We start from the raw sequence: 18795 nt of genomic DNA on the forward strand, positions 1-18795 counted from the left end.
TAGCAAAATGTGTCCTAAGGTATCCGAAAAGACTAAGAGGTTATTTTTGGAGTCTAGGAACACTCAAAAATGTTTCCATATAAGTTGACCCTTGAACAACATGGGTTTGAACTGTGTGGGCCCAACTTACACGCAGATTTTTTTTAAGATTTTATTGATCTATTTGTCAGAGAGAGAAAGCACAAACAGGGGGTGAAGCAGGCAGAGGGAGAAGTAGGCTCCCCATTGAGCAAGGAGCCCAACGTGAGACTCAATCCCCAGGACCCTGGGATCATGACCTGAGCCGAAGGCAGACGCTTAACCGACACCTAGGCGTCCCTATACGCAGATTTTTTTGAGACAAATACAGTATAGTATTGGAAATGTATTTTCTCTTATGATTTTCTTAATAATATTTCCTTCTTTCTAGCTCACTTTATTGTAAGAATGCAGTATATAATAATATAACATACAAAATACGTGTTTACTGTTTATATTATTGGTAAGGCTTCCAGTCAACAGTAGGCTATTAGTACTTACCTTTTGGGGAGTCAAAAGTTATACATGGATTTTTGACTGCACGGGGGGTTGGCACCCCTCACCCCATGTTGCTCAAGGGTCAACTGTAAATTAATAGTAACTGCTTCTTCACTTTACACCATTTCAGATTTCATAGGAATATTCTGCTTTTGGATAGTGGGGAAAGCCTGTATCTGATAAGGGTCTAGTATTCAAAATACAGAGAACTCTTACAACTCATCATCATCATCAACAACAACAACAACAAAACACAGGAACCCAGGTTTTTAAAGTGGGGTAAGGACATTTCTCCAAAGAAGAAATGGCTGATAAACACACGAAAATATTCAACCTCATTCATCATTAGGAAAATGCAAATCAAAATCACAATGATATACCATTTCGCATTCAGGAGGATATCCATAACAAAATCAAAAATAGAACAAAGTTGGAGGACTCACATTTCCTGATTTTCTTTTAAGTAGGTTCCACACCCAACGTGGTCACATTTCCTGATTTTTAAACTTACAACCAACCTAGAGTGATCAGTGTAGTGCTAGCGTAAGAACAGACAGATCAAAGGAATTGAACAAAGTCTACAAATAGACTCTCACATACATAATCAATTGATTTTCAGCAAGAACCAAGACCATTCAATGACAGAGGACAGTCTTTTCCACAAATGATGCTGGGACAACTGGATATCCACATGCAGAAGAATGAAGATGGACCCTTACCTCATACCACATACAAAAATGAACTCAAAATGGATCAAATACATAGGGGAGCACCTTTATGACATTGGACTAGCAATGATTTCTTGACTATGACACCCAAAGCACAGGCAACAACAAAAATAGGTAAATTGGACTTGATCAAAATGTAAAACTTTTGTGCATCAAAGGATACTATTAAGATAGTAAAAAGACAACCCACAGAATGGGAGAAGATATTTGCAAAGTATATATCTGATAAGGGATCAATATCTAAAATATATAAAGAGCTACTAAATTCAACAACAAAGAAAATGCAAACAACGCAATACAAAAATAGGCAAAAAACTTGAATAGACTTTTCTCCAAAGAAAATATACAAAAGGCCAAAAAGCACATGCAAATATGTTCAACATCACTAATCAGAGAAATGCAAATTAAAACCACAATGAGATACCACCTCACACCCATTAGGATGGCTATTACACACACACACACACACACACACACGCACACACACGCACACAAAGAAGGAGAATAACATGTGTTGGCAAGAGTGAAGAAATTGGAATCTTGGTGCATTGTTAGGAGGAATGTAAAATGGGGCAACCTCTATGGAAAACACAGTGGGGTTTCCTCAAAAATCTAAACATAGAATTACCATATGATCCAGCAATCCCACTTCTAGATATATGCCCAAAAGATCTGAAAGCAGGACTCAGACATATACTTGGATACCAATGTTCACAACGGTAGTATCATAATAGCCAAAAGATGGAAACAACCCAACCCATCTGTCAGTGAATGAACAAAGAATATGTGGTATTTACATAATCTGTAGAAATTATTTAGTTGCAAAAAGTAATTAAATTCTGACACATGCTACAATATGGATAAACCTTAAAAACATGTTAAATGAAATAAGCCAGACACAAAAGGACAAATACTGTATGATTCCATTTATATGAGGTACCTAGAATGGGTAAATTCACAGAGATAGAAAGTATAACAGAGGCTACTAGGAGCTGGAAAAAAGGGAGAAGGGAGAGTTATTTAATGGAGACAGAGTTTCTGTTTGGGATGATGAAAAAATCTGGAAATGGATATTGGAATGGAGTTGGAATGGCTACACAACATTGTGAATGTACTCAATGCCACTTAAAAATGGTAAAAATGGGGGCGCCTCGGTGGCTCAGTTCATTAAGCAACCGATTCTTGGTTCCAGCTCAGGTCATGATCTCAGGGTTCTGGAATCGAGCCCCACATCGGGCTTCCTGCTCAGTGGGGAGTCTGCTTGTCTCCCTCTCCCTCCACCTCTACCCCCGCTGACAGTCTCTCTCAAATAAATAAATACATCTTCAAAAAACTGGTAAAAATGACAAATTTAATGTTACATACATCTTACCACAATTAAAAATTTCAAAAATACTGCATTTACATTACAATTCAGTCTTTATGCTGTAAAATTCTATGGGGTTTGACAAATGCCTAATGCCACGTATCAACCATTACTGTATCATACGTAATATTTTATCACCCGAAAAAATCCACTATGCTTTACCTACTCAACACATCTCCCTCCCCGCAAACCCACGGTAACCACTGATCTCTTACTGTCTCTATAGTTTTACCTTCCCTAGAAGCTAAGTAACCGGAATCATGTAGTATGCAGCCTTTCAGACCAGCGTCTTGCACTTAGCAATATGCATTTAAGGTTAATCCATGTTTTCCCATGGCCTGATAGCTCATTTCTTTTTATTGCTCAATAATATTCCATTGTATGTATGGAGCACAGCTTGCTTCTCCTTTCACTTATTAAAGGACATCTTGGTTGCTTTCAAGTTCTGGCAGTAATGAATAAAGCTGCTGTAAATACTCCTGTGCAGGTTTCATGTGGACATGATTTCAAATTAGTTGGGTTTGTCTTTTGTTTTTTATTTTAAAGTTAACATAAAATTAACTTTAAAAAGTTGGTAATTTTTTAAGTTTTAACACACATATAGATTTGAGTAACCACCACCACAGATACAGATAAAGAAACCGTGACCCTCAAAAATTCCTTTGTGCTACCCCCTTGTGGTCAAGTCCTTCTCCTTCCCGAACCCTCAGCAACCACTGATCTGTTCTCCAATCTATAGTTTTGCCTTTTCCAGAGTGTCATATACACAGAATCCTAATGCTTTGAGTCTGGTTCCTTTCACACAGCGAAATGCTTTAGAGACTCATCCCTGTTGCTGTGTGCATCCAGAGTAATTCCCTTTTACTGCTGGGTGTGTTACATACAATGGATGTACCACAGTTTATTCATCATTCACCTATGAGAGGACATGTGGGTCTTTCCAATTTTTGGCTACTATGAATAAAGGTGCTAAAAACATTAATGTACAGATTTGGGGCAAAGATAAATTTTCATTTCTCTAGGGCAAATTTCTGAGAAGGGGATGGTCAACGGGTCAGTGCATGTTTAACTTTTACAGAAGACTGATAAACTGTTCTCGGAATCACTATACCATTTTGCATTCCCACTGGCAATGTATAAGAGTTTCAGTTTCTCAGAACCCCAGACAACATGCTTGGTATTGTCATCTGAAAAATGTTTTAGCTGTTCTAACAGGTGTGTAGTGTTATCTCATCACGGTTTTAATTTGCATGTCCCTAATGACTAAGGACGCTGCACATTATTTCAGGTGCCTATCTTCTGTTTATCTTCTCTGGTAAAGTACCTGTTAAAATCTTTCCCAATTTTATATGGCTGTTTTCTAGTGTTGAGTTTTGAGAGCTCCTTGTGTATTATGCATACAGGTTTTATTGGGTGTGTGATTTTTAAATATTTTCCCCAGTCTTTGGCTTGTCTTTTTACTTTCTTAATAGTATCTTTGGCAGAGCAAAATTGTGTAATTTCGATCAAGTTCAATTAATGATCGTGCTTTTGGTATCATAATAAGAATTCTTTGCTTAACCCAAGTTCATGAAGATTCTCTGTTATGTTTTCTTCTAAAAGTCCATAGCTTTATGTTTTGTAGTTAGGCCTATGATATGTTTTGAATTAATTTTATACACGGTATGAGTTGAGGTTCAAGGTTCATATTTTACTTATGGATGTCCAATTATCCAGCACCATTTACTGAAGACCATCCTACACCTACCAAACTGCCCTCCTCGTCAAAAATCAATTCACCATATTTAGGCTGGAATTTATTCTGTTCTATGTTAGTATCTTCTAAATGTTGAAGCAAAGAAAGATCTTACGCCAACTGTACCTGTAAGCAAAGGTTAACAAAAATCCTCTGTACGGGCAAAATTGACCTTGAGTTAATTTTCTAGCCCCTTTTCCCTAGACACCTCACAGAGCTGGGACTTCCACATTCTTTATGGTAAAAATGAGCCCTGACTGGTAAAATTCCTCTGACTGGTGTGTAAATGCCTGGCGGGAAGCCGTGCCTCTGGGTTTCCCCGGGTATGGTGACTTGTAACTGGGACTTGTGGCCCTGGAAGCTCTGCCTGCAGAACTACGTGCAGGACACTGGTTCCTAGTTGGGACATGAGCTTGGCTATCACCCCCACCTTTAGGATCTCATTCTCTCACATTTAAGCATCCACTTGGACAGCTCTGTGCACAGCTAGGAGACTACTGCTGAAGAAACACAGCAGACTGCCAGGTCAGAACACCGTATCCTGACCTCTATCCTTCTTGGTGAGCCCTATGCCAAGTGTGGACTATTACAGTCATTGAGGATGATTGCCTAGTTAGACCTAAGACCAGCCGCTGGTGAGCATTACAGTAACCAACTCATTCTGCCTTGTACCAGTTCAGGTAATGCATCTGCTTCACTGTTAAAATACCAAATGGTCGAGAATAGATTTGTTTGAAATCTGTGTGCAATTAGAAAAGTAGTTATTCTTCACTTCCTAGTAATGTCTAACCGAAACATCATCCTCTCCTCACCATAATTGATTTATACTTGTCTTTGTTCAGTGTCCTGGTAGACAAAAATAGTCAACATTACTTGCTTTCACTTGGGAAAAGTAATAGTTCACTTGGACCCAGGAATTCACTGAAGCCTCATCTTAGTTAAACTAAGACTTTAAGGGAGGAAGGGGGCCCTGGGTGGCTCAGTCAGTTAAGCATATGCCTTTGGCTCAGGTCATGATCCCAGGGTCCTGGGATCAAGTCCCGCATTGGGCTCCCTGCTTGGTGGGGAGTCTGCTTCTCCCTCTCCCTCTGTCCTTCACCCCCACTCATGCTCTCCCTCTCAAATAAATAAATAAAATCTTAAAAAAAAAAAAAAACCCAAACAACCCAAGACCCTAAGGATCTGCTATTCCATAGGTGATCACTCTGATCCTACATATAAATGACCTTGTCTGAGGTTCCCCTGATGTGGATGATTCTAAGACTCGCTATGAGTATCTGCTCACTGACCTGGCCAAGACATGTCAGCTGAAGGAAAGACAGTATCTAAGGAGAGATTACAAATGAGCCAAAATTTCCCAAAACCCACCACTAGAAGACAGAAGGACTTCCGAGATTAACTGGGTATTATGCACAGTGGGTACCAAACTTTTCTGAAATAGCAAGAACTTCATACCATTTGACTAAGTCACACTTTTTAGAACCTCTTTCATGGAATGGAATAAGCAGCAATGGAAAAGGCTTTCTATGGTCTCACAACTTCCATCTACAATTACCTAAACTGCATTTCCCAGATTATCATAAAACTTCCTTTTTGTGTGTACACAAAAGGAAAGGTTAGATCACGATCTAAAGCTATTAGCACACAGCACACATCGAAAATCCATGGCCTAGGATTAACCCGTCTTTCGCTCCAGTAGTTAAGGCATATCCTATTTGTCTTAGAGCAAGTGAAGCCTTACCTAAACTAGTAGACACATCTTCAGATCTTGTGCTGCAACTCTTAAATCTGATGGTTAGCACATGCAGAATAGCTTACTTCTAACTGAGATCACCTAGCATTTTTCTGCTATTTAATTAACTAATTACGACATACTGTTCCTTTTGCCTTCTCATATACTGTTCTTTGTTGTGACACTCTGAAAGTAGCAATTAATTATTTTTTCTGGAGGCATAAATAACATTTTGTAAATAGCCTCCTGATGATTATGATCCTGCCTATAAAATTTGCCCAACTTGAGGTGATCCTCGACAACTGGAACCTCACTTTGACCTAATAAATGAGTCCAGCCCTTAGAGCTCATCAGTAGTTACGGAGAGTAGAATAACCTTGGAGTTTGCACTATTGCTCACACTCCATATTTACCTACATTTTGTTCCACAGGTGAGATGGAACAACCCATAACCAAACTTAAGGGAAAAGGGAAAACTTAAGGGAAAAACTTGGCTACTCAGAGTAGACTCAGGAAGTTGGTGGGATTTGTCTTCAAGCCTGGGAAATACTGGGTCACGATTTCTATGTGCCTTCCAGCCCCAACTTATAATATTCTTAATTATTTGTGTTTGTCCTAAAGCTCTTTAACGTCTGCTGCCCAGAGTCACAAATGCACATCAATCAAAGACAAAACAAGATGAAAACATGTTGACTGATACTCAACTGATAATCAAGACTTGTGGAAAGGAAACCTCATCTTCAAGAACGATCAGTAACAGTGGTAGAACTCTGCCCAATTCCTAGAGTATTTCCTGCAATTCTAATGGATTGAAGATTAAAAAGAAAGACGGAGGGAAAATTTTTCTATCTTCCTCCAAAAAATTATTATCTGACCGAAACAATGAATAACTACTATAATCGGTTTTAAATGCGTCCTGATCGATCCATGACAACATCATATCAGTAATTACACTTCTGAAAACCACACAATCAGCATGAGCTTCCTTTCAATGGGCAAACTTCTGCAAGTGAGCCAGTCATCAATGAATCACTTGCTTTCACAGTTAAAAGTTTTTAAAAAATCCCTAAACATTACCACTTTTGAAAACCCACCGCTCCCTGAACTCTGTGTGTCCCAAGACCCTGTATAAGGCCAACACTCTGCACTGCTGATAGAGACTGTGCTTTACAAGTATAGTTCTGACTGGCTTACAAAGAAATAAATCCAAAATATCTTTGTTTTAGATAGTAATGAGTGCCCTCTTTCTCAAGTACAATAGTAACATTTTATTATTTGCCTGGATTTTGTGTTGTTGATGGTATTTGTCAATTTCTTAAAGTTATGACTTGCAATTTTTCATTACAAATAAATGTTTAATTTTTATCTAAAAATAATAATTTCTTTCAACAAGTATTGATTGAGCACATATTATGAAGAAACAATGATAAACAGAAATAAAAATGGTTCCCACCAACAGTCCACTATAAGAAGCCAAACATTAACCAAATAAACATACCAAAATACACGAAACATATAAGCGTATCCACTCCACCCATGAAAGATTAACAGCTATAGGAACTGCCCTCCCGCTGTAAACAATTATTAAAAAGTGGATAAAAGACATCAATCAATTTCAGAGGGGGTACAACAGAGAGAACAGAACTGAGACTCCTGAAAGAAAGGAAACACATGAGATCAGCCCTATTCTTGCCCTATTACCTCCTGGAAAGAGTTTTGAGGGTTTCTAAGGGCATAGTGCAGGGAGGGCAAAACCAAACACAGCTTGGCTCAGAGTCTTGCTGAGTTGAGGCAATGGAGACTGGAGTTCTGGAAAGAAGATGTGGCTGGAATTTGAAGGGCAAAGTACCAGAAATGAGGTTGCTGCACAAGGAGGGAAAAACACCTCCATGAACTATGGAATAATATCAAACTGTCATATACATGTAACTGGACTCCTCCCCCAAAAAAGGAGGCATAAAAAGATTTGAAGAAAAAAGTCAAAAGTCTTCTAAATTTGGTGAAAACTATTAAGCCCACAGATTCAAGAAACTTGACACATTCCAAACAGAATGAATTTGGAAAAACTATACAAAACATATCATAACCAAATTGTTAAAATCTCCTCAGAAAAGTCTTAAAATCAGCCAGAGGAAGACAAGATTTCTTACATACAGATGAAAATTTCTTTTCTAAAATTAAGCAAGCGAAATCAGAGAGGGAGACAAACCATGAGAGACTCTTAATCATAGGAAACAAATTGAGGGTTGCTGGAGGGCAGGGGGTGGGGGGATGGGGTCACTGGGTGCTGGACTTTAAGGGCATGTGATGTAATGTGCATTGGGTATTACAAGACTGATGAATCACTGACCTCCACCTCTGAAATAATACATTATGTGTAAATTAATTGAATTTAAATTTAAAAAATTAAAAATTTTAAATAAAATTGAATTAAATTAAGCCAGAAGACAACTGGAACAGCTTTTTTTTCTTCTTTTTTTTTTTAAATTGAAGTTGACACACAATGATACATCAGTTTCAGGTGTACAACATAGTGATTCCACTACTGTATTTGTTATGCTGTGCTCCCCACAAGTGTGGCTACCAGTGGTCCCCATTAAATGCTATTATAGTACTGATAATGGAACACCTTTATATCGCTGCAAGAAAAAACGGTCAACCTCAAATCTGCCAAACATCCATTACCATAGACTATACCGCCACTGTCTCTTGTCTGAATGAGTGCAGTACTTTCCCCACTTCCATCCATGGCACCTTCTGATCCATTCTCCCACAGAAATCAGATTAATTTTATTAATATGTTAAGAGAACCATGCAAGTCTCCTGCTCACAGAAATGGCTACCTACTTCATTCCAAATAAAATCCAAAGCCCTTAACATGGCCTGCAAGGCCTATCGACTTTTCCTGCCTCTCTTCCACTCCTGCCACTCCAGTTCTCGCTGAGTCAGCTTCTTGAAGCCTCACAACAGTCACAGATACATCCCCTCGGCCAAGAGAAGGCCTCTCCCTCCCTTTCCTGCTTCTGTGTTGTCTCACGTCAGGTCCTGTCGGCAAAGTCTGTTGGAGGCCTTTCTTGACAATTCCCGTCCTCCCAACCACAGCGAGGCTCTGCTATGTTCCCTCCAGCATGGTACACAGCACTTTTTCATCTAAGCACTCATCAGTGTTTGTAATGCTATATTTATTTGTGCAAGGATTTGATTGTCATCATTCTCTCCCCTAGACAGGAGATCCTTGAGACTGGCTCTGCAAGGAATATGTAGCACTAAATATCCGGCACATGGTATGCACTCAGGAAATACCTACCGGAGTAACGAGTGAATTAGAGATGTCCACTTACCTCAGAGTTACGAGGAGACAGGCTGGTGTCTTATTCAGAAGGATTTTCCTCTTCTTTCGGAAAGGATCATGGGAGGCCATTCAACTGTGCATGTCTCCAGGATTACAGACCAGAGAGGTCGACTTGCAGAAATGCACGACAGCTCCTGGCAGAGAAGGATCAAGGCTCACGTTTCCCCCGGGTATTGCTTTCATTCTTGCCTATGCACCAGGGAGGAAATGATTCTCACTTGGAAATCACACAACCAGGCGCATTCACTTCGCTTGCCCACCTCGCCTAAGTCCCAGCCTCTTGGCGTGTGTACTGGTGGAGGCAGGTCAGTGAGTTCAGCACGACACCCACTCACACAAGAATGTTTCTTCCCACTTCCAAAAACTCAGGGGAAGAGAATGGGAAACAAAGGGTCTGGCAGTTAAAACTTCTGAGACACAGGGCTGTGTGCTGTGGCTCCAGGGAACAGACCCAGCCAGAGCTCTTCTGGGCCAGAACTCAAGGACCTAAGGGGATGAATGTTAATGTTATCCATGTTAACATGTTAATCATGGCAAAGTTTCATCCTTTCTGGAGGCTTTAGGGTATAAAATGACTGCTTTGTTGCATAGGGTCCTGGAGTTGCAGAGGAAATCAATTCCATTTATACACTTTAAATGAATTTATAAGCAATAAAGGTCTAATACTATAAATGGCAAACCTTTTCCCTGGGCAAGTACTTCAAACAGCAAACTCAACAATGGCAGTTAATGTATCATTCAGAAGACACTCATGTAATCAACTAACTCATTACACTTAACTATTCAGCCTGTTAATCCAAATTTAATCATCACCTCAAAGCTAGTTGACCATTATCAAGTCTACTAAAATGTTCCATTGAAAGAATGCACCCTGGGGAAAAATACAGTCTCAAGGCAGGGACACACTGACTCTTTAAAAGGGATTTAAAATCTTACACCCCTGCCTCCTTCCTAGCAGCTCTGCTCTCCCCACTGGCCAGGGTTTCCTCCTGCTAAAATAAGGGCATTCCTATGGTGTCTGCCAGCTCTAGTCACCTAAGGTTTTCCCATATTCAAGGCTTGATGTAGTATACATGTGCACATGATCTGGTTTATTTTTAGCCCAAAGGCCACTTAGGGATGAGGTAAGAATTCCAAGTGAGTTTCAAATTTGCAATAATACCAGTGGCCCAAGCACACGACTTCAAGCTGCCAACACTGGATTTAAAAATGGTCTTTGGGGCACCTAGGTGGCTGAGTCAGTCAGGCATCCCACCCTTGATCTCTGTTCAGGCCTTGATCTCGAGGTTGCGAGTTTGAGCCCCACATTGGGCTCTGTGCTGGGCATGGAGACTACTTAAAAAATATAAATAAAATAAAAAATGTCTTAGAGCTACTGAATCATACCAGACTCTTCATTTTACAAATGAAAAAACTGAGATCCAGGGAAATTTCATTTGTTCTGGTGATCCTACTTACCTTTCAAGAGCCAGTTCAGACACACACATATAAGACTCCCCTGACTACTCCTTGCTGTCATCAACCCCAAATATTTACTGACTGTGTGTTAGGTACAAGCCCCTATTGCAGGCACTTGGGATCCACCAGTATACAATTGAAACAAAAATCCCCGCCCTTGAGTAGCTTACATTGTAGCAGGGGACATGCAATAAACAGTAAGTGTAATAAATACAAATAAATACTGTAAATCCTACAGTAGGGGGAAGGCTATAAATACTATGGAGGAGGAGAATAGAGCAGGGAAAAGGAGATCAGGAGTGCCAGAGAGTGGGGGTTGGTCCGTTTGTGATTTTTAAACAGTCATGTAGGTCTTGTTGAGAAGGTGGCAGTTGACAAGAACCTAAAAGGGGTGAGGAAGTTAGTTATACAGGCACCTGGTAGAAGAGTATGCCAGGCAGGGGGACGGCACATGCAAATGTTCTCTTTTATTTTAAAGATATTTATTTATTTATTTGAAAGAGAGAGACAGTGTGTGTGTGTGTGTGTGTGTGTGTGTGTGTGTGTGTAATTGGGGGGAGGAGCAGAGGGAGAAAGACAGAGAATCCTCAAGCAGAATCTGCACTGAGCGGGGAGCCCAATGCAGGGCTCGATCCCAGGACCCTGAGAACATGACCTGAGCTGAAATCAAGAGCCGGACGCTCAAACTACTGAGCCACCACCAGGCGCCCCAGCACATGCAAGGTAGCAGCAGGCCTGATGAGCACAAGAAACAATGAGCACATCGGTGAGAGAAGTAAGGATTAGAGAGAAACTGAGCATGCAGAGCTCTGTGGACCACTGCTGGGGCCTTGATTTGAGCAGAAGAGTGAGAGGATCCAACTCCTGACCTCCAAGGTTCACTCTGGCTGCTGCATGGAAAACAGAATGTGGTGGACAGACACAGAAGCACAGAAACTTGAAGGGGGCTATTGCAGTGACTTAGGTAGGAGATGATGGCAGCTTGGAACCAGTGGTAGCCATCAAGTGAGGAGTAGTGAGAAGTGGTTTAATTCTGGCCATATTTTGAAAATACAACCAACAGATTTGGTTGATAGATTAGATGGATTATAGGAGAGAATGTTTCTGAGGGTTTTCTTCTTCTTAAGTCTAAGCTTCATACTTAACTAAATATTCCAATTCATCAGAATGTGTCATAATTATTTTTCCATCTTTCACTCTGCACCAAGCTGTCTGAGGGCAGATGTCCTGTATTCACATCTATATTCCCAATGCCTCCTGCAGCATTCAATAAATATTTGCCAAATAAATGATCATGAACCAAGGCAGATGTGAATTCATATTGGACCCAATACCGTCTTTACCATCTCTCTGCCAAGATGCATTCTACTTCAAGTATGAAAATCCATCTGCTAATATGAGGTCAGTCAGGCCCCAATCTAAGAGTTCAGACTACTATGCTGGTCTCTCTTTCCTGACTGTATTAGTTTTCTACTGCTGTGTAACAAATTACCACAAACAGTGACTTAAAGCAATGCACATTTATAATATCAGCCACTCATGGTTAGGAGTCCACGCACATGGTCTTCTGTTAGGTTCTCACAAGGCTACAATCAAGATATCAGCCAGGCTGTGTATGTTCTTACTTGGAGGGTGAACTGGGGTAGATTCTGTTTCCAAGCTTATTCAGGTTGTGGGCAGTTAATTTTCTTGGACCATAGAACTGAAGGCTCCAGTTTTTTGCTGTTGGCTGGAGGCATCTTGCTGCTTCTAGAGGCCACCTGCAGTCCTTTCTTCTTCAACATGTTCACTCACTTCAAGCCCACAAGGAGACTCATCAGCCTGTAAAAAGAAATGTTATACAGCATAAAGAAATCCCAGGAGTAACATCCTGGCACCTTTGCTTTATTCTATTAGTTAGAAGCAAGTCACAGGTCAAGCCTACACTCAAGAAGAAATTACACAAAAGCGTGAACATTGGTAAGTGGAAATCATCGGGGGCCGTCTTAGGGTCTGTCCACCACAATGACTTTTATCATCAGAATTTTTTTACCATTCCAACAATTCTGATCCAGTGTTAGGTCTGGCACAGTACATCCCTCTAGACTTCGCTGTCCACTATTGTAGCCACTAGCCCCATAATGTGACCAGTGTGATGGAAGAAAAGAATTTTGAACTTCTTCTAAAATTTTAATGAATTTAAATTAAATTTAAAAACTGATACTCAACTCAGTTATTGGAAAAATTTTTATGTGTCTTTGCAACAATCTGGGTATATGAATCTAACTTCTCAATGAACTTTTATGAAACCTTGATACTTACTGATCAAGTATTTCCACTGAAAATTTAGTGTTCCCATTGAGATATGCCGTTAATTATAAAATCACTAGATTTCGAAGATTTAGTATAAAAAAGGGAATAAAATATCCCATTAATCATTTTTATATTGATTGCTTGTTGAAATGATAACATTCTATATATATTGGGCTAAACAAAATACATTATTAAAATAATTTTCATCTGTTTCTTTTTTCTTTTTTTTTTTTTATTGGGTTACCAGTAAATCAATTTACAAATACGGCTTGCAGTCTACTGCTGAGAGAAAATACAAAGAGGTATTCAGCGGACAATGAGGTTGGAAAGGCACACCACTGAAGTTAGCTAATAAGGCAAGACAACAGCTGTCTAATGATAAACAATAATCACTGTAGCCGCTCGGAGGAGGGGAAGCCGGGGACACTCACAGGCCAGCCAGACTTCGGCAAAAAGCGAGCTGGACGAAGCTGAGCGTTGAGTGGACGCGCCGCAGGACGCGCTGCGCACGCACCGCCGCGCGCTCCGCCGGGGAACGTGGGACGCCATTTGACCCTGCCGCCGTGCCGTAGGTCGGGCTGCACGCCGCCGGCTGCCATGGCGGACGTGTCCGAGCGGACGCTGCAGCTGTCTGTGCTGGTGGCCTTCGCGTCCGGAGTGCTCGTGGGCTGGCAGGCGAACCGGCTACGGAGGCGCTACCTGGACTGGAGGAAGCGGAGGCTGCAGGACAAGCTGGCGACGACTCAGAAGAAGCTGGACCTGGCCTGAGACCCCGCGCTGTCTGCCCCCGCCGGCCCCCGCGCGCCCACCTCGCCTCGCCCACTCGGGGGTTCCGGCAGGGCTCCGGCATGAGCCACTGTAGCCTCATACTCTCCTGGTGCGCGTTGCTCTTTTTGGAGAGCCGGTGAGTAGTACTTAGGGGGCGGAGAGTAAGGGGAGACGTTGGGAGCGAGCGAATACCTTGGGGTAGGAGTGCCTGTGGATGCCTCACAGGAGGTGAGGGTTTGTTTTCCCCAATAACTTGCACTGTGGTGTCCTAGTTCAGCTCACTGCGTGCCTTTAGTGGGAATGTCTTACCACGTGCAACATTGTTGCACCTTGACATTAAACTTCAAAAAGGAAAATACTGGAAAGGAAAGGAAGAAAGAAAACGGACCGTGGAGGCCTGCCACCTCCTACCCCTTTATCATTCTTTTCGATAATATCCCTGGTAGACCATAGTACATCTTTGCATTCATGTTTTGTAATCTCCAATCTGAATTCTTTGGTTGTTGGCAGCCTGGTAAAGTGGAAAGACCAGTGGCCTGGAAGTTAGGAGCCTTCCATCTAGTGGTAGCTTTACCATCAGAGCTGTGAAAATTTAATTATCTGTAATACTGAATCTTACAGTTCATAGTTTACTCCACAATAGAATAATTTGAAGTTAACTTTTATATATTTCTGATTGTTTTTCTCTTTTCTATTTCCAGCAGTTTGTCGACGATGGATATAGAGCACTGGACAGATCTAATTTCTCCTTGCACTTTATGAGTCAATTTTATTTTCAAAATAAAAAAAATTTTAAACATCTTTGAATCTTCTATCAAAAGGAAAGGAGTATCTTTCCTGCCAGGCAGTTTACTTCATCAAAAGATCTGGATTCTCAGAACGGATCTATTATTGTTTTTGAGCAGGTGTCTTCTTTCTTAATCTATGCCAGTTCCTTGGTACAACTGCAAACCAGAGTTGGCCTAGTGACTGTATGAATCCTTTTGGCCAGCTGTTAACTGTTGGACCTGTTCAGGAAGGCAAGGACTGTGTAAAAATAACTGAGTTAAGGGTGACGTATATGCCCCAAGTACGGAGTGACAACATACTCCAGTTATTACTGGCAAAAATTTCATTTATATGTCATTATAGAATATATATTAAAGGAAAAACCTTCTTGACTAAAGCTTAGTGATAAATTCCAACTATTATCTAAAAATCAAGAATAAGTGACTAAGTCCTTGGTTACTTTTGATTTGCAAGAGGTGTTTTCTATAACACTGTCCTTGCTCATTCTTATAAAGATTAATTTTGTGTCTCAGCACATTTAATAGCAGCTCCATATTAACATAAGAAAATTCAGAAAAGTTCTTTCCACACAAAGCTTTTAATTTTCCATTTTACTGGGGCCATTATGCTTTATTACTCCCAACTCTTGTTTTCATTTTGTGAATGCAAGGACTAAAATGTTGGTTCTTAGAGCTCATCCCATCTGGACTACAGTTTGCTTCTGAACCATATGAGAAGATAAAGGCCATTAGGTGGGAATTCCCTCATTGTTCTTCCTCAATAGCTCTGTTGAGGGCAGCGATTTTCAACAGGGCTGCACAATATAATCATCAAGAGAGCTTTAAAAATACTGATCTGTGCATGCCACTCCCCACAGATTTCGGTTCATGTAGTTAGGAGGGTGCCTGGGGATTAGGATTTTTAAAGCTCTGCAGGTGACTGTGGTGCCCAGCAGAGGTTGAAAAACCACTGGTTTTGAGGCTTTATCTCATTAGCTTTTCTTTCTCAGAAGAGAAGATGAATTCTGCATCTCACCCCCACCTTCGCCTCCCCCTCCCAAGGACCTTCCTTGTTCTCTACTACACCATTTCTATCTAGCATCTGCAGTCTCTCCCTGCTTTCCCTCTATTTACAAACATGCACAGATCTTGACTTTTTAAAAAAATCTTTAGTTGACCCCATCATTTGCTAATTAGAAAAAGTGGTCCACTATCACTTTCTTCCTAAATATTTTACCCATTAACCTGCTGCAGTCTGCCCTCTGCACCCCTAGAGCTATTGTTATCTAATGGCCATTTCTGAATACTTAATTTTCACCTCCAGAGTATTTGATAATGCCAGTTTCTCCTTTAAAATTCTTCCCAGGCTTCCCTAATAATTTAAAACCTTCCCAAGTTTCCAAACTTTTACTACTGCTTCCTTTTCCAAGTTCTTTCAACTTTAATCCTTGGTCCTCTGCTCTGTCCTTTCCTTTTGATTACCCAACCAGCCCCTAGGCTTAACTATCCTATCCAAGCAGAAGCCCCTCTAAGACATTTCTGTCACACCCGATCCTTTTATTTCCAGCTTCAAACTTAGACTGCCTAGTGGGTGTTTTCATTGGATAATCCTCAAGAACTCAAATGGCAATGTGTACAGTGTAGGTGGTACAACTTCATGATTCTAGTCCACCCTAGCTCATAAGCTCTTTGAGGCCAGTGCCTTAAACATTTTGTACCACAGGTCCAACCACTGCTTTCCACCAAGGTGCTCATATATTTGACACTTATATTTTGAGGTGGATTATTTTAAGATCCTGAACTAGCCAACTTTCTCTATTCTCTGCTGTAATCCCTTTTTAGTAGGCTCGTAACTACTTGGTTCCACTAGTTCTACATAATGAGTCTCTCAAAAGCTATTAAATTCTTTTTGTGTCCCCTGTAAGGGAGCAATACAAAGTTGATATTCATTTTAACACACTGATGGAAGAAAATCATGAGTTTTACAAAATAGCTTATTCTCAGGAGAAAAAGTCACCATGTTTTGCTTGGTTTCAGCTACCTCACTGCAAAACTTTCTTGCTTTAGGTTACTTTTGATGTAGGAAAGACGTTAGGGTTCGGAGCTGATGGCAAAGAGAAGTCTTAGGGTGTCTTCAGTGCAAAAAGGTGGTTTTTATTAAAGCATGGGGACAGGACCCATGGGCAGAAAGAGCTGCACTGGGGTCATGAGGAGTGGCAATTATATACTTTCAAGTTGGGAGGGGGTTAGGGGTAGGGTAAGTCTCTAAGGAATTTTGGAAACAAGGTTTCCTATTGCTAGGAAAAGGTCATTTATTACTGTTTAGTAAAAACTCAATCATGAGACCCTTCAGATGTGTATCAGTGGGTCATAGAGATGAAGTTTCCAAAGTAATTTTTATATGTTAAAGTAGACTCACAGGATCCTGGGGATCAGGCTAAGATTGTCCTTTGCCCTTAGCAAACTATTAACATTAAGGAAACTGAGTTCCTAGGGAGTCACGCTGCCTGTTTCAAAGACTTGTCAATGGCCTGTACGTAGTAAGGAAATTTAATTTTTCTTTGCCTTTGTTTCCTACATCACTTAGTCATGGCATCAAGGGATAACGAGAAAGAAGCAATGAGTACTGTTAAGGTCACTATGCTGAGCATTACAAATCCAAAGAAATATAAATTAATGGAAAAGGCAACTAAGTAATCTCATCCCTATGGCACACTGAATACTTAAATAGTATTTTTCAGCCTTAAAAGTGCACATGAAACACAGGGGTATTATTAAAATATAGGTTCTGATGATGTAGGTCTATGGTGGGGCCTGAGAAAATGCATTCCTAACAAGCTCCTAGGTGATGTTTATGATGCTGATCCAAGACTCAAAGGAATAAATGGTTATAATCCTGAGTATGGTAGAAAATGTATAAAATTAAAGTCATCTTTCCACTTGAGGTGAACAACAATAAGAAGCTTTTTTGTGTCCTTCCCCATTGCTTATATATACACACACATATAGGGGTTTTGCTTATTTTTACCAACGTAGAATTATACTATATTCATGACCCTGTAACTTCCATTTAAAATATGGAAATCCTTATAAATCAGATATAGAATATTTTTTCTAATTTACTTATTTACATATTTACATATTTAAAATAAATAAGGATTTCATAAATGAATTTTGCATGCTTCTTATAATATCACTTAAAAGTACTGATTTATTAATCCATTTAAAAATATTTTATAGCAATCCTTTCTCATTTGTTACAAACATTTTTTTAAATATAGAATGCTTCACAAATTTGCATGTCACCCTTGGGCAGGGGCCACGCTAATTTTCTCTGTATTGGTCCATGTTAGTATATGTGCTGCCCAAGTGAGCCCTGTTACAAACCCTTTTTAAAAAATTTTATTTATTAGAGAGAGAGTGCATGCACATGAGCAGGGGGAGGGGCAAAGGGAGAGGGAGAAGCAGATTCCCCGCTAAGCATGGAGCCCAACATGGGGCATATCCCAGACCCTGAGATCATGACCTGAGCTGAAGTCAGATGCTTAACCAATTGGGCCACCCAGGCCCCTTTTACAAAACTTTTAATGAAAATACTATGTCTGGCTATTTAAGTGAATTTTAAAGTATCATGAGTCATAATGGAGAAGTTAATTCAAAATAAAGACCTGAGCTACAAAAAAGCAGATAATACCAAGTTGGTCAAGGATATGAAAAACAAAAACCCATATAGATAGAGTAAGTTGGTACAACTTTGGGAAAATAGGCAATACTACTAAAGCTGAACATAAAACATGACTTGTGGCCCAGCATCATGTACATATGTTTGTACTATGTATATATGTAAGTAATAGCTTGCTTGTAACAGCCCTAAACTGCAAACTACCCACATGTCCAGCAACAGTGGAATAAGTAAGTGTATCACACACATGAATACCAGACAGCAATGAGAACTGAACAAATTACAACTACATATGATGATATGGATGCATCTCACAAACATATTGACTGAAAAAAGCCCAACAAGATGCCAGGACACACTGCATAATTCCGTTATACAGTTTTAAAAGAGGCAATCAAT

General features: G+C 40.2%; 2 protein-coding genes and 1 non-coding gene across 4 annotated transcripts in view; 1 reads left to right on the forward strand and 2 right to left on the reverse strand.

The window, feature by feature from the left end:
- Positions 1–13749, reverse strand: part of LOC123799767 (two pore channel protein 2-like) — a 52157-nt gene extending 38408 nt beyond the window's left edge. Inside the window, exons 1-3 of one of the 2 annotated variants that reach the window (XM_045808960.2) lie at positions 13611–13749; positions 12513–12708; positions 9419–9563 (exon numbers count right to left, since the gene is read on the reverse strand). The gene's annotated coding sequence lies outside the window, so the exon portion shown is untranslated. Of the gene's footprint in view, positions 1–9418; positions 9619–12512; positions 12709–13610 lie in introns of both variants that reach the window. The other variant, XM_087863682.1, reaches the window with a different exon arrangement.
- A 27-nt stretch (positions 13750–13776) lies between these two features.
- On the forward strand, positions 13777–14748 carry MTLN (mitoregulin). Its single transcript, XM_045808961.2, has 2 exons — positions 13777–14083; positions 14649–14748. The coding sequence occupies exon 1, from the start codon at positions 13777–13779 to the stop codon at positions 13945–13947; it is 171 nt and encodes a 56-aa protein (XP_045664917.1). The 3' UTR covers positions 13948–14083; positions 14649–14748.
- A 3237-nt stretch (positions 14749–17985) lies between these two features.
- On the reverse strand, positions 17986–18091 carry LOC123799982 (U6 spliceosomal RNA). Its single transcript, XR_006781783.1, has one exon. It is a non-coding gene; the product is annotated as a U6 spliceosomal RNA (small nuclear RNA).
- Between the last annotated feature and the right edge of the window lie 704 nt (positions 18092–18795).

The sequence above is a fragment of the Ursus americanus genome, chromosome 7, assembly GCF_024610735.1.
Source record: "Ursus americanus isolate L20-20 chromosome 7, mUrsAme1.1.p, whole genome shotgun sequence".
In the NCBI taxonomy this organism is placed as follows: Eukaryota; Metazoa; Chordata; class Mammalia; order Carnivora; family Ursidae; genus Ursus; species Ursus americanus.